We start from the raw sequence: 16859 nt of genomic DNA, 5'->3' as shown, positions 1-16859 counted from the left end.
TAAACACATATATATAGCTGTTTGTACAGAGATTTTTGTACTTAACAAAAATTTATCAACTAGAGTTGCAGACAGTAATGCATTCAGTTCGACCCGGTGTAACGTTAAAAACCATACCCCGTGAAGAAACCATACCCCCGTCACTTCCGGTCTGAAACAGCCGAGCAGCGCAGCAGTGTGCATGCTCACAGCTCCGGATACCTAATAGAACATGAAAGGATTTGAGAAGTGCGCATGCTCGGTGGGCATGAAATTATCACGGCACCGTTTCTAATGTTATACTTGCGGCGGGTACATTAAAACACTTCGGCTGGAACATCAATCATCTCCTCTGCTATCGCTGTCACTTCCCTCATCTCCGGTAATAAATATAAAAGCGGCGGCGGGTGTATGAGATGTAAATGTGACGGCGATGGCGGCTCCGTGATCCGCTTTTATATTCATTACCGGAGATGAGGGAAGTGACAGGGGAAGGAGCGGAGATGACGGATGTTGCATAGCAGCTGTTTTAATGTAAGCGCCGCAAGTTTAACTACCGTGAGAAATCCATACCCTCCGTAGGTGCACCGGAAGTGACGAGGGTATGGTTTTCTCACGGGTTTGGTTTTTTTCACGGAACACCGGGATGGGTAGTAGTTCAAACACTGGGGGTCCCACCCCTTAAGTTTTGTTTTACTGGTGCGACTTGTCATGCGACCTTCCCTGGTCTTGTGCGAATTAAGGCTGCAGCGACTCTTAACAATAAAAAGGTGCCTGCAACCGCCTGACACGCCCTCTAGTCAGAGCTGCAATATTAGATCAAAAAATTGCATAAAAAAGGCGTATCTAAGTCGCACTGCAAAATCGCACTTCCAGTTGCGTGACTTTTGGCTTGGTACCAATGTAAATGTAGCCTTACACACCCAAGCCAAGTCTGTTTTTGATCCCTTGGGAATCAGTAGCTTGCTTAGAGGTAGCAGTAGCCTGTAAGAAATTCTAAGGCTGGATACACACAATACAACCCTCGTTGTTAGATTACTTCCAGATTTATCTTCTCCATGCAGTGCAAGGATCTGCCTGACTGCACACAAACTGAAAGAGTCCATACAAGTGCCACTCCTTCCTTATCAGAGTTAAAAAAGCTCACAACACTTTCTGATTTAATCAGGAAGCTTTTTTGACAAAAGGTCCAGCTGCAGTCTTTGGGGGGGGGGGGATGGTGCTTGTTTCTCGGGTCTAGAAGTGCGGCTTCTGGTTATCCAGGGCTAAGGAAAAAACAGATAGTATTACCCTCATTAGGGAGGGAGCACACAAACCGAGAAAAAGCACCTGGCTGTAATCAGGGATCTGCTGCTGAGCTCCCTAGGAGTACCAAGGCCCCAGGTTTGCTTACTGTCCTCCTGAACACATGGAAGGGGGAATCTCACATTAAACCCGAGGCCTCTTTACCAGCCAGCTTAATATCCCATCTGGGGATTTCGCAAGGGAAGAGAAAACCAACACCAGATCGCTCTTCCTGCTCATAGTAAGCCAGCTACATGCTCCCCCGAGGGGAGCATGGCTCTAGCTTAATATCCCATCTGGGGAATTCACAGGAGAAGAGGAAACCACCACCAGATCACTCTTCCTGTTCACAGTAAATTTTTTGGCTATAGGTCCCGCTGAGGGAACATATGGGCACTTACCAAGGATTCTTACTGCTGGTATTAGTGCCAAACAGTCAAGGAAACACAGCACTTACCTGGTTCCGACTGGGCTTACCTGTAGCCACCTAAACCGACCTTCCCCCTCCTTTCATGAGGTGGGTTGCGGTAGGCCTCCTTGCTTTGCAGCTGTCTGGATGCATCCTTTTCTTTTATTATACATGGACCATAGAAAGGACACTAAGTAAGTCCCACTAAGGTCCGGGAAACGGGACTCAGTCCCAGCAGTCTTTAATAACATGCAAGGATATGTTCCAGCACTTTTACCCGGTTCAAAACCATGGGTTTGGCTGCGACTGGACCGGCCTTCCACCTCCTTCTCCGGAAGGTAAATTGTGGAGGGCTTCATTTCCCCTTCAGCTGTCCGGGCTCTTGTAGCCTGGGAGTCTGCTTTCCCCCTAGTAAGAAGATCCGGCGTCTCCTCCGCACTTTGTCTTCCGCTGTGCTGCATCCTGGAAGTTCCGGTTTCAAAGATGAGGCTTGAGGCGCCCATCCGGCGGGCTTTCAAAAAACCTTCTGTGGAGGAGAGCTTCTGGCACCGGAGACAAGCCTAGAGGGGCACACCAGGTGACCGACGGCTTGCAGGCATGGGGGCGACTTGTGAGAAGCCTTGAGGAGGTGGCAGGTAGAGCTCAGATCTCACGGCAATTTGCTGAACCTGGCTCACAGGGGGACCATAAGACTACAAAAGTCTGCAGGTCAAGTGAAAACAACGTTCCGCTGTAGGAAGAAACACAATCTAAACTGAGGGACAGAGGGAAGGGTGGGGCCTTTTAACAACTGTTAATTGATTGTGTTTCCTGTGGGGAGAAGCCTATCATCTCTCATGTTGGGCCGTCCTGGAAGGCGAGGAGAGAAAAGTTTGATTTTGGTTTCATCTGACCAGAGCACCTTCTTCCACATGTTTGGTGTGTCTCCCAGGTGGCTTGTGGCAAACTTTAAACTACACTTTTTATGGATATCTTTAAGAAATGGCTTTCTTCTTGCCACTCTTCCATAAAGGCCAGATTTGTGCAGTATACGACTGATTGTTGTCCTATGGACAGAGTCTCCCACCTCAGCTGTAGATCTCTGCAGTTCATCCAGAGTGATCATGGGCCTCTTGGCTGCATCTCTGATCAGTCTTCTCCTTGTATGAGCTGAAAGTTTAGAGGGACGGCCAGATCTTAGTAGATTTGCAGTGGTCTGATACTCCTTCCATTTCAATATTATCGCTTGCACAGTGCTCCTTGGGATGTTTAAAAGCTTGGGAAATCTTTTTGTATCCAAATCCGGCTTTAAACTTCTCCACAACAGTATCTCGGACCTGCCTGGTGTGTTCCTTGTTCTTCATGATGCTCTCTGGGCTTTAAACGGACCTCTGAGACTGTCACAGTGCAGGTGCATTTATACGGAGACTTGATTACACACAGGTGGATTCTATTTATCATCATTAGTCATTTAGGTCAACATTGGATCATTCAGAGATCCTCACTGAACTTCTGGAGAGAGTTTGCTGCACTGAAAGTAAAGGGGCTGAATAATTTTGCACGCCAAATTTTTCCATTTTTTATTTGTTAACAAAGTTTGAAATATCCAATAAATTTCGTTCCACTTCATGATTGTGTCCCACTTGTTGTCGATTCTTCACATTACATCAAATTACAGTTTTATATTGAAGCCTGAAATGTGGCAAAAGGTCGCAAAGTTCAAGGGGGCCAAATACTTTCACAAGGCACTGTATGTTTATTACATACAACACAGTAATAGATGTTACCCTTTTTGTTGGTTTTAAAACAATACAACTTATGAACTTTCTGGTGAAGCATTTATAAAAATTGCAAAAATGTTGAATCAATGCCCAAAACATCCAGTTAGAATTCATGTTAAATATATAAAGTGCAGGTTATAGCAGAGGCGTAACTAGAACCTTCAGGGCCCCGGTGCAAGAAACCATGAAGGGCCCCCCCGGACCCCTGGCTGGGGCCCTTCCCTTCAAGCCCGGGGCTCTTCCCACTGATCCTGGGGCCCTTTACTCCCCTTGTGGGGCCCTTTATTACGGTCCCACAGCGGGTCCCTTTCACAAGTTTTGCAGTGGGCCCCCTTCCTGCCATCTTGGTGCCTCCCCACGGTGGTGGAATGCCAGGGCCGGTCGCAAGTGTGACCTTTGTGATCCTGGAAGTTCACCCACTGGTGTCAGTAGTTTTTATTTTTTGGTATTTTAATTGTATTATTTTTTAGCATTTTATTTTATTTTTTTACAATGTCACTGACTATGACTCTGTCCATTCAGAAAAGGAAGGAGCTGGTAAATTACATATTTACTGACCCCTTCCTGGTTCTCTATTGTGACACATCCCCTGCAGCAGCTGGCAGGAGAGGGGAGGGAGCACACAGGGGCCCAGAGACAGCAGAACACAAGTGAACTGGATAGGAGGAGTAGCGGGGGCAGCATACAGAGGATCCAATCTCCTCCATTTTCTTTCTGCAGCTACAGTTGTGAAAAGGAGGACAGTGATTTCTCTACAGGCTGCCCCTGCCGCCCCTCCTATCAAATGCTGGGCCCCCTGGAGCATTGGGCCCGGTTGCAATTGCAACCCCTGTAGTTACGCCCCTGGGTTATAGAATAGAAACCAAAACCCGACAAACTGCTATAACTAGACGCACCGTTTCTATGCTTCATTTTTATTTATTTTTTTCAACCATTCTATGTTCTTTTATGAAGAAGTCAGATTTTAGTTTCAGTTCCTGTGCACAAAAACAGACTCTGGCACCATAAAGTAGCAAAATACAGAAGTATTAGCTTCCACTAAGATGGTATCAAGGACATTTATTGTTTGAGCATTAACAATAAAATACTGCATGATATACTGTATGTGAAAGAATCAATATTGGTATTTAAGAAATACCAATGGCATCCATTGGGTCTTGTACATCATTGGATCATTGGGGGTTATCACATTTTAGGTGTGAAATCATTTTTTATTCCACGGATTACACGTAGTAAGCAAAGCCATGTCCCAGTAATATAGCAGTGCTGTTGCGGTATGGGGCCATTATCACCCGTACACAGTACAAGAAAATCAGACATTTTTGTCTGAGGAACGATCGTTCAATTTTCTGATAGTGGGTACACAACTTTCGACAGCCGATTCCGACCTCCTGAACGAAAATTTTTACGAAGGGAAAAAAAACGCCAAAATTCTTCTCTCAAACAGAACGAACATTTTTCGTTTAATGTGTACTGCTTTCGTACAATTTTTGTACGTGAAATATCCAATACGAAAGCTTGCACACGATTAGAAACAATACATAAAGAAAAAGTATTTTTCGTACGAGAGTTCCTTATTTCTATCCTCGGTTCCTACTTGCTGTGAAACATCGAGGAAAACCGGCCAGGGAAATAAAAAAACAGCTATACACATACATACATGTTATATATACATACATATTCTATATACACACACACACATATACATATATATATATATATATATATATATATTATATATATATATATATATATATTATATATATATATATATATATATATATATATATATATATATATATATATATATATATATATATATATATATATATATATATACACATATACACATATACACACACACACACACATACATACACACTCTCCAATGGTTGCCCCCACACACAAATTAGGGGATAAAAAAATGTGCCCGGGTGCACAGCAAAGACTGTAGTGCAAATAAACCAAAAAAGAGAGCGGCACTCACAGGTCTTGAAACGTAAACGCAAGATAACGATTTAATTTGACGTTTCGATGAGGCACAAGCTCGTCTTTCTCAGGGAATCAAACAAATGAAAAACACAACATATATTATATATATATATATATATATATATATATATATATATATATATATATATATATATATATATATATATATATATATATATATATATTTATTTATATATATTTATTTATTACACACCCCCCATCATTATCACCCACATGTAATGACATCAACAAGTGCAAATGTTAAAGTTCCAGCGAAAAACAAACAATCATGGTAAAAATGTCCAAATTCGGGAGAAACAGAGAAACAAAAACAAAAATGTACCTGCAAAATTTACATTAAAAAAAAAAAAAACGAACAAAATCCAGGCAGTTAAGAAAAAAAATGTTATGCAGTTTTATTTTTGTCTTTACTGCACATGGTAAAAAGGTAAAAAACAAGCATATAGTAAAATCCAGCTTCTCACGTTATTCAGTGGAATTCACTGGATCATGTGAGAAGCTGGATTTTACTATATGCTTGTTTTTTACTTAATAAACCTGAGAGCATTTTATGAAGTGCGTTCTGTACAGTGTGTTGAGCTTAACCACTTCTGGACCGGAAGGTTTTACCCCCTTAATAACTAGGCCATTTTTTATGATTCAGGACTGTGTTACTTTGACAATTGTGCGGTTGTGCGACACTGTACCCAAATAACTATGATGTCCTTTTTTTCCCCCACAAATAGAGCTTTTTTTTTTTTTTTTGCTTTTTTTTTTTTTTTAAACAAAAAAAAGGAGCGACAATTCTGGAAAAAAAAAGAAAAAAACTATTTTTTACTTTCGGCTTTATAACATTCCCAATTTAAAAAATGTAAAAAATCAAATTTTTTCATCATTTTAGGCCAATTTGTATTCTGCCACATATTTTTGGTAAAAAAAAATCCTAATAAGTGTATGATGATTGGTTTGCGCAAACGTTATCATGTCTACAAACTAGGGGAAAGATTTAGGTCATTTTTATTTCTCTTTTTAATTTTATATTAGTAATGGCGGCAATCAGCGATTTTTAGCAGGGCTGCAACATTGTGGCGGACATATCGGACACCTTACTTATATTTTTGACACTTTTGGGGGGACCAGGGACATTACTACAGTAATCAGTGCTAAAAATATGCACTGTTCCTGTACCAATGACACTGGCAGGGAAGAAGTTAACACCAGGGGCGATCAAAGAGTTAAAGGTGTCCCTAAGGAGTGCTTTCCAACTGTGTGGGTGATGGGCGTATGGAATGAACACAGGGACCTGTGTTCCCAAGTAGGAGGAACACAGGATCCCTGTGTTCATTGCTGACAGAACAGCGGCCTGCCGTGTTTACAACAGCAGACCGCCATTCTGTCTCCATGGGAAGACATCGTGGGTGCCCATCGGCAGTCAAGGCCGCCAGACCCGCAGATCACCGTCCCCTGTAGCGAATGGGGGCCCACTTGCGGTCCCGCGAAGCAACCTACAGGTTAGTTGTTTCGTGGGACAGCGCCGACCTACCGCAGTACATGTACAGCGGCTGTTCAGCAAGTGGTTATAATGCCCAGGTACTGCACTATTGGAGGCTGTTTTTTCTGTTTATTGCCTATGACCTATGTGTGAGCTGGGTGGAGCCATCTTGGAGAGGGAATTCCATTGTTCTTAACCACTTAAGCCCCGGAAGATTTTACCCCCTTCCTGACCAGGGCCTATTTTGCTATTCGGTGACTTTAACGGACAATTGCGAGGTCGTGCAACGCTGTACCCAAATGAAATTGACGTCCTTTTTTTTCCTACAGAGCTTTCTTTTGGTGGTATTTGATCACCTGTGCGATTTTTTGATCATGCGCTATAAACAAAAATAGCGACAATTTTGCAAATATAACTAGATTTTACATTTTTTTTTATATGAAATTCCCCCCAAAAAAAATGTAAAAATCTAATTTTTTTTAAAATTTTAGGCCAATTTGTTTTCTGCTACATATGTTTGATAAAAAAAAAAAAAAAAAAAAAATCGCAAAAAGTGTATTTTGATTGGTTTGCGCAAAAGTTATGGCGTTTACTAAGGGAATGATTTTTGTCATTTTTATTTTTTTTTTTTTAACGAGTAACAGCGGCGATCTGCGATTTTTTTTTTTGCGGGACTGCAACAATGCGGCGGACAGATCGGACCCTTGACTGACCTTTTTGACACTTTTGGGGGTATCAGTGACATTACTACAGTAATCAGTGCTATACATATGCACTGTTACTGTAAAAATGACACTGGGAGGGAAGGGGTTAACTTTATTGGAGAGGAAGGGGTTAAGTGTGTCCCTAGGGGCGTGCTTCTAACTGTGATTGGATGTGGCTGTGTGTAACAGCATAGATCAATGGTCCTACATAGCAGGACCGTATGATCTGTGCTTTTACACAGGGGAGAATGACAGGCGGCTTTCTTTACATTAGCCACCTGCCTTTCTCCCTCTCCACCCGACGATCGCAAGTGACCGGCGGACATTGGGTCCGCCGATCACACGCGCGGGCTGCTTAGGAACGAGCGGGGGCGGGATCGCGCCTCCGGCAGCGTGCGCTCGCCCCCTATTGGCTCCCAGGTACCGGTACGTCACTTTGCCTGGGAGGGGCTGAACGCCGCCAGTCGGTCGGCAAGTGGTTAAAGGAACCTGAACACCAGAGTTTGGTCCACACAGCCTTTTTCAAAGAGGGTGTCATAGCAGCTTGGGGTGCCTTTTGGATTCTTCAGGGGTGCCTTAGCAAAGTGCCTAAAAATTTTCCTAAATTGCCCCAAAAATTGTCAACAAGTCAGCATTTTCGTTACAAAAAAATAGGAGGTTTTTATTGTGCAGCATTAAAACCTTGAACGCAGGCTAGCCGTTGGCATCCTGAACACGGTTGACATCATCAGTTGATAAAGGAGCTTCAGGCACCTGCATGGCATTCTTGTTTGCTCCTCTCTGTCACCACTGGGGTCACATTAGCTGAGTGAAGGAAAGAAACTGAAGGAGAAGAGAAACGCTGAAAAATAGTCAATACCAGTGTGCAAAAGGTGTATTTGCTTTGTAAATCTCCTCTAATGTTGGGTGGCCCATGTGTATGGCTGCTGCTGCGATTCGTTTACGATTTTACATTTTAGACTGGGGAATAATATCAAATCATACATTGACTGTAAAAAAAAATAAAAAAAAGGTTGGGAAATACTGCTATAAAACATTGTACCTCTGGGAATCCTTCCTATCCCTCTGCAGGTTGGACAGGTGTCTGTGGAGGGCTCTTCAGAAGAACTATTTCTACTACTACTTGATCCAGATGCATCGCTGTTAATACTGATGTACTTCTGATATTTTCCCGATTCAGATCCTTCCAGTATTGAGGTCTTTTCTTCTTTGTCTGGCTGCTTAAAAACGGACAGTAATCTCTTCATGATGAGCTGGAACTAGAAGGGGAGAAGAGAAAAATAATAAGCATTCAGTACTGATTATTCAGCTAATAGCACAGTCACTAATAGTTCTAGACTGAAACCACCATAGATCTATAAAACATCAACCCATGTTCAAGCAATCTGTCCAATTTAATTGCCCTTCCTTTCTCACAACACAGAGTCCGTTTATCAAAATCCAGCTTTAAAGTGGAGTTCCACCCATTTTCTACATGTGAAATCTACCGTATCTCAAAAAAGTCAGTACACCCCTCACATTTTTGTAAATATTTTATTATTATAACTTTTCATGTGACAACACTGAAGAAATGACACTTTGCTACAATGTAAAGTAGTGAGTGTACAGCTTGTATAACAGTGTAAATGTGCTGTCCCCTCAAAATAACTCAACACACAGCCATTCATGTCTAAACCGCTGGCAACAAAAGCGAGTACACCCCTAAGTTAAAATGTCCAAATTAGGCCCAAAGTTTCAATATTTTGTGTGGCCAACATCATTTTCCAGTGCTGCCTTAACCCTCTTGATCATGGAGTTCACCAGAGCTTCACAGGTTGCCACTGGAGTCCTCTTCCACTCCACTATGATGACATCACAGAGCTGGTGGATGTTAGAGACCTTGCGCTCCTCCACCTTTCGTTTGAGGATGCCCACAGATGCTCAATAGGGTTTAGGTCTGGAGACATGCTTGGCCAGTCCATCACCTTTATGCTCATCTTATTTAGCAAGGCAGTGGTCTTCTTGGAGGTGTGTTTGGGGCCGTTATGTTGGAATACTGCCCTGTGGCCCAGTCTCCGAAGGGAGGGGATCATGCTCTGCCTCAGTATGTCACAGTACATGTTGGCATTCATGGTCCCTCAATGAACTGTAGTTCCCCAGTGGCGGCAGCACTCATGCAGCCCAAGACCATTACACTCCCACCACCATGCTTGACTGTAGGCAAGACACACTTGTCTTTGTACTCCTCACCTGGTTGCCGTCACACTTGCTTAACACTATCTGAACCAAATAAGTTTATCTTCATCTCATCAGACCACAGAACATGGTTCCAGTAATCCATGTCCTTAGTCTGCTTTTCTTCAGCAAACTGTTTGCGGACTTTCTTGTGCATCATCTTTAGAAGAGGCTTCATTCTGGGATGACAACCATGCAGACCAATTTGATACAGTGTGCGGCGTAAGGCCTGATCACTGACAGGCTGACCCCCCACCCCTTCAACCTCTGCAGCAATGCTGGCAGCACTCATACGTCTATTTCCCAAAGACAACCTCTGGATATGACGCTGAGAACTCGCACTCAACTTTTTTGGCCGACCATGGCAAGTCCTGTTCTGAGTGAAACCTGTCCTGTTAAACTGCTGTATGGTCTTGGCCACCATGCTGAAGCTCAGTTTCAGGGTTTTGGCCATCTTCTTTTAGCCTAAGCCATCTTTATGTAGAGCAACGATTCTTTTTTTCAGATCCTCAGAGAGTTCTTTGCCATGAGGTGCCATGTTGAACTTCCAGTGACCAGTAAGTGAGAGCAATAACACCAAATTTAACACACCTGCTCCCCATTCACACTTGAGACCTTGTAACACTAACGAGTCACATGACACTGGGGAGGGAAAATTGCTAATTGGGCCCAATTTGGACATGTTCACTTAGGGGTGTACTCACTTTTGTTGCCAGCGGTTTAGACATTAATGGCTGTATGTTGAGTTATTTTGAGGGGACAGCAAATTTACACTGTTATACAAGCTGTACACTCACTACTTTACATTGTAGCAAAGTGTCATTTCTTCAGTGTTGTCACATGAAAAGATATAATAAAATATTTACAAAAATGTGAGGGGTGTACTCACTTTTGTGAGATACTGTATATTATGGGCATTAAAAATGCTCTTACAAATGGTATTCATTTTTCTTTTTTTTTTTTTATTTCTTTTTTCTTATTATTTTCAGCAGCACTTCCGGCTGTGGTCGTCTAGGCGATGTCGTCACTAGAGGATTCGCAAGGATTTCTGGGTTATCGGCGTCATATATCCCAGGAGTCCATGCGAGTCGCCTAGGGACAAAATCTTGCGTTATTTCCAGACCGGTAATAGAGAGTTAGGCGCCATTTTTGAAGAACTGCATCTGCCGGGGAGGAATGGAGTATCTCTGATCGGGACAAGCTTGTATGTACAATAAAAAAAAATTTGATGCAGGCACGCTTTCCTGAATCTGGGCACTGTTCATCTAAATCAGGCATCATGGCATTGACAGTCTCATGCGGGCACTGACGAGATCGGGAGGTGAATGCTGGGTAGCCAGCTGCACTGGATTCTGGAAATGAAGAGTAGAGGGCTTCAGATGCCCACACCTGACATGGAACCTGCCTGCTTCCGAGATCTGGTTAGTATTCCACTTTTTTTAAAGAAACTTCAAGGAACAAACGTTTAACATTATCTAAATGTAACTTTATAAGTGCAAACAAGTATGGCAGAGTGTTCTGAGGACTGGAACTCCACTTTAAGGGTCTGAAGTAAAATCCAAGCTAACTAAAATACTTTAGAAGTGTTCTTATGCCCAGTGGCCAAGATGCATAAATAAATACAAAGCTTTAAACCATTATCTGAGTCTACCATGGTGAGGGGGCATCTGAAACACAAATTAATAGGATCCAAGTAATTTTTTTAGTTCAGCGCTCAGTTTTTTTTTTTTTTTTTTTATAGGTTTTCATTTTAGATCCAAAATACAGCCAAGATCAGATCAAATTATGCGGCTAAAGATGGAATTTTTGATGGAGCACTTGTGAAAGTGAGAAGAATTACAACTTGACAGTCTTGAGGATTCTCAAACTCACATGATCTTTTATAGTTTGTTTACTGTCAAGATACTACTTAAGACTGGATTCGGATCTTTGCATAGCATTACTGCATATGTTAATGTAGAGTTAGCCCCGCTGGAGCCGTTGGTTAATTTGGGTGCTTTGTACAGTTACAGCAGTTAGATGTTAGGATGTGCATGGTTGCAACACTCTTAATAGCAGAAAAAGTAACTAGGCTGCGTTGGGCCTAGCCTAGCCTAGCATCAATATGAACAGTTAACACAATGATGGGTGCAGAATTTACATCTGCAGCTTCTTGCAAGTGAGGGCTCACAAGATCAATAAGGGTTCAGCTTAATGTGTTACTGAATCCAGGACCCTGCATTTACTATATCTGGTCTTCCACAGTACACAGAACATGGAAATGCAATTATTGTAGTAAATATAAACTGCTAAATGCCTTTTCTCATCATCAGTATGTAGCAGTATTGTGACTTCTATCAGTGTCTGGTTAAAGCTTGCAGGAGTTTTTATTCTCCCAGGATTGCTCTATGAGGCTGCATGATCCTTGACCCTCTATCTGGACAGTGTTGATTGGCCCTGTGCTGATCACATGCACCCTTCAAATATAAAATTATATATATATAGCTAGCTAGCAATACACACCAAACTGAGCATGTGCAGTGTCCCCAAGACTCTGTTCTATCAGCAGATGGATTTGAGGACTGTGGAAGAAGGGGAGGATCAGAGAAGACAGAATCAAACAGCCTTTTTACACAATGCGGAGGATTAACCCCTTAGGTTCCACAGTGTGTATAACAAGCATGCTTTACTGCATATACACACTGATTTTATTGTTGTGGGTTTAGTAACATTAACTGTGGGAATGCAAACCACTCACTACTCTCGCTCTCTGCAATTCTCCTGTAGCAGTTGGTTTGATGAGTGAAGAGGAACCCCCTTTGTTGTCGTTGGCCATCATTGATGCCAACCAAAATGATCAATACCCTGGCTGTTCACTCCTGTGGTTCCCCAGTGGGCCTTGGCAGCGGTGGTCTAGGTCACAGACTGGCATCTCAGGGCAGGCACAAGAGCAGCTAATTGCCCAGCAGACTCCGCTCAGTTCAGCCACCTGAGTCAGGATGCAACAGCGTCCAATGGAACTTAGCACAGAACAGCACAGCATTTCTTCTCCCGTTGGCGCGCTCCCCAACTTCCCTGCTCCTTCCCGGGCTTTTGCTTTTATCAGATCACTCCTGCTCTTAGGCATCACTGGGTATTGTAGTTGATTTCCCAGTGATGGCCATGACTCAGATCATCCTTCAGACTACATCTCCCACAATGCTACAGCCTAAAGTCAGTCACAAGCTAAAATATAGGTCACTTCCTACCTCCACCTTGTGGAAATAAAAATAGTTCTGCAACCAGTAACATTACCTTCTGTTACAATAATATGCATTATGTCATGCAGTAACATGTGGTAGAACAGCCCTTCAATTATTAATTGGTTGATGATGCACCACAACAGACCTTTTACTGCACCTGTTTTTCCAGCATACCACAATGCACAGATAGTTCACATCTGTGCGTTTTGGTGCTCCTAAAAGCAAGTCTAGTGTGGTTGGCAGGGGATGTATCTAGAGGTCATTTTTAAAATTAATGGCACTGCGTAAGCATCTGTGCATAACCACAATGTAAACATGAGTATCAGGTTTGGTAAATTCTTCTACAATTTTACCTTTGAAATGCAACCTTAAAATGGAATTTGTGGTCGTCTTTTCTTGAAGAACAACAAAAAAATCTGAGATACCGTCTCAATGACTACCAAGGCTTTTTTATCTGAAATAAAATCATTAGTCATTATGGAAAGGATTGCTATGTGTAATCCTGCCAGGCAACAACAAACATGGAGGGGAATGTACCAAAATGAAAATGAAAGTTCAGGCCTGGATGGCAAAAAATAAAAAATATCTAGGATAAAAAATTCTCCCTTTTTCAAAAGGTGAAAGGACAAGTGAAGGTGAAGTTGAAGGTCAATCATTATGCTTTAGAAGGTACTTACCGGCATTCGTTTCCTATAGACATGTAGACAATCGGCGATGCTTCTTCAACCTGCCAAGGCATACATGTTATTTACTGATAGTACTAGTTCTTTGCCTTATCATAATAATAGCAAACATGGTGCCCAAATGCTGGTGCCTTCCCACAAACCATCATCTGACTGGCTTACATCTAGTGTGATAACCGGTTCAAACATACCCCATAAAACTACATCTTTTCTTAAATGTTATACACCCCAGGATTACATAAAATCAGGACCATCCATTCTTTAAAGCAGGGGTCTCCTAACTTTACAAAAGGGGCCATGTAAGTGTCCTTCAGACATTAGAGAGAGGGGGCAGGTTGTGGCTAGTGGGGGTAGCAAATGTACCAGGCCCAGCATCAGTAAGAATAAACATGTTTCCAGGTATGGGTTTGGGTTTTTGACTGCAATTCCAGAAGACCACTTCTGGACAGTACGGACAGTGGTTAGGTGTGCCTGGGCGCTGCTGGTTTCTGCCAGTTCTGTGCTAATGGCACTGCTGGACATCTTCCGATTTCAAGGGGAAGCAAGCATGATGTGTCTTTCATCAAGTTTCCTTGACTGACCACTGTGTCTACAGTCCTCAACGTTGCCCACTTCTTCAAATGAGTGTGAACCGCAAATCTTGAAACCCCAGTCTGCATTGAAATCTTTGCCCAGGGGAGACCTTGCCGATGCAGTATTGTGTCTTGTTGCTGTGCTAAGTCTTTCCATGGTGTATGACCTATGAAATTAAACTGTCTTCCACAACCTCACCTTTTGTAGCAGAGTTTGGCTGTTCCTCACCCAATTTTAAGCCTCCTACACAGCTGTTTTTTTCAGTTAATGGCGGTTTCAACCTACATATGAAACTATTGATCATTAGCACCTGCGTGGGTAATTTGGTTAACAATACACCCGACTCTAATCCTAAGAAATCCCTGACTTTGTGCATGCGTACAAAGTGTGCAAGTGTAAAGCCCCGTACACACGCGTCGAAAATTGGCAGGGAATTTTCGTCCGACGACCGATCTGCCGATTTTCGGCTTGTTAATATGATGCTTCCGACAACCAACTCCGACTTTTCGGCCGAAAAAAATCTGGTGTGCAGACTATGAAATTTTTGTTGGCCGTCAACACAACGGCCGATTTTCGTGCAGTCAGTACAGATTTCGACAGGGAAAAATCTGATGAGCAAGTCTGGGCATGCTCAGAGAAGAAAGAACACAAAGAAAGCAACCCAACACATGACATCACTTCTGAAGTAGAATTTTATTGGGCGAGAAGATTCGTGTGCAGTCTAGGCACATTCCAACCAACAAAACACAACTCTGGACAAAAGACGGACGATCGGTCGGCCGATAATTGTTGCATGTGTACGGGGCTTAAGAATTGATGCTGGTTGCAAGCCAAAGCGTAGTCACACCAAATATTGATGCGATTTAGATTTTTCTTCTGTTCACTCACTTTGCATTTTTTAAATTGATAAAAATAAACGTAAATATATATTTTTGAAAGCATTCTTTACTTTACAGCATTTCTTCACATCTGCCTATAACTTTTGCACACTGCTGCATTTTTAAAACATAAATAATTCAATCGAAGGCAATTTATAATATAGTAACACTAAAGGAGTTTGATAAAAAAATATGTTCATTTTGATAAGATGGTTTTCCTCTTTAAATCTTTCATCATCAATAAAGGAAGTGAGCAGTTTGAGAATGAAAAATTTTAATTTGGAGACAAAAACACATCAGTCTTTTAGTTTCAGGAAGGACACATTTAACTTTGTTGATTCACCATCTTTTGTGGGTGTTCAAGTAATGCTGTAGACTTTACTGGAAACATTTAGCAAAAACAAGGAATTGGGTTCCAGAGACTTGTAGGTTACTATCTTGTCGAAGAGATTAAATCTGTTTACATTGGTGGATGAGGGCCTCCAGTCTTCCTTCCACTGGATCCTTGGAAGTCACCTAGACTTCTTGGCTTTTACAGAAAGAAGGAAAAGGGCCCCCCTTCTATTTCAGTTCCTTCTTCTAAGTCCCATTTCTTACTTAGCTCTCTTGACTCTTGATTTGGAGTCAACCACACTTACACCTAGGAAATTAATTGTTTTGTTTGCTATCTAGCCTAACTGTATCAAATTCAAACCCAAAAGTGAATACCACCAACATTTTGAAGGAGGATTCCCTGCCCTAGTAGTAACCATTTGCCTACGGGGCTAATTCTGACATTTCTCATATACAGTACATGAAAAATATATTTGTTTGTTTGCTAGAAAATGACTTAGAACCCCCAAACATTATATAATTTCTAAAAGCAAAGGACCTGGAGAATAAAATGGTGATTTTTTTTTCTGGTAAAATATAAAATATGATGTTAGAACGTGTAAAGAGACACCCAACATGTCATGTTTTAAAATTGCATACACCCGTAGAACGGCAACAAACATACGTACATTAAATTATCCGGAGGCAACACTTTAAAAGGCTTTACAGGTTACTAGGAACTGTTACCCCCAGTGCCATCTTAAGAGCATTAAAGGGCCCCGGGCAATGCAGTGCACTGGGGGCCCCACCTACAAAATCACCCACGAGAATAAAAATGTAAATTATCAATAAGGTGATATTTCTTGGTACAGCAGTGCTAGGCTAATGACATATAGGGGGAAAGTTTCCGCGCTATTGGAGGAAATTAAGTAAATAAATGACTGCAGCCTACCTCAAAAATATAGGTAACTATATTTGGTAAATATGAGGAAAAGGGAGGTAATATGGCGCTGTCAGGCTAATAAATAGGAAAATTAAATAAATATGTCTTAAAGTGCACTGGTGATAAGGTGAATAAAAATCAAAGTATATAAAACTTCATATGGTGAATCCTTAAAAAGTGTAAGTAAGTTTAAAGAATTTAATAAAAAAAATGTGTATCTATATAATGATAAATAGATAGGAAAATTAAGATATAAGTGATAAATTATTAAAAATCAATTCAGTGTGTAATCTTAAAGGTATATGTATGACTATATAAAAGAATTATAAAGTGGTGTTATAAATATCCTCCATATATACTTAAGGTGCTAATTAGTCAGATATATATTGTGCTAGTGGGCCAAACAATAAATAGC

General features: G+C 41.7%; 1 protein-coding gene across 2 annotated transcripts in view; it reads right to left on the bottom strand.

Annotated features, from left to right (window-relative positions):
- The window catches only part of TMEM106A (transmembrane protein 106A), a 60504-nt gene extending 51625 nt beyond the window's left edge, over positions 1-8879 (bottom strand). For both annotated transcript variants that reach the window (XM_082271771.1, XM_082271772.1), the window contains exon 1: positions 8663-8879. In XM_082271771.1, the coding sequence (XP_082127897.1) occupies positions 8663-8867 (205 nt within the window). In that variant the 5' untranslated portion in view covers positions 8868-8879. The remainder of the gene's footprint in view (positions 1-8662) is intronic.
- Between the last annotated feature and the right edge of the window lie 7980 nt (positions 8880-16859).

The sequence above is a fragment of the Pelophylax lessonae genome (assembly GCF_965119305.1).
Source record: "Pelophylax lessonae genome assembly, chromosome: 11".
Classification (NCBI taxonomy): domain Eukaryota; kingdom Metazoa; phylum Chordata; class Amphibia; order Anura; family Ranidae; genus Pelophylax; species Pelophylax lessonae.
This window is presented reverse-complemented; position numbering and strand designations above follow the sequence as displayed.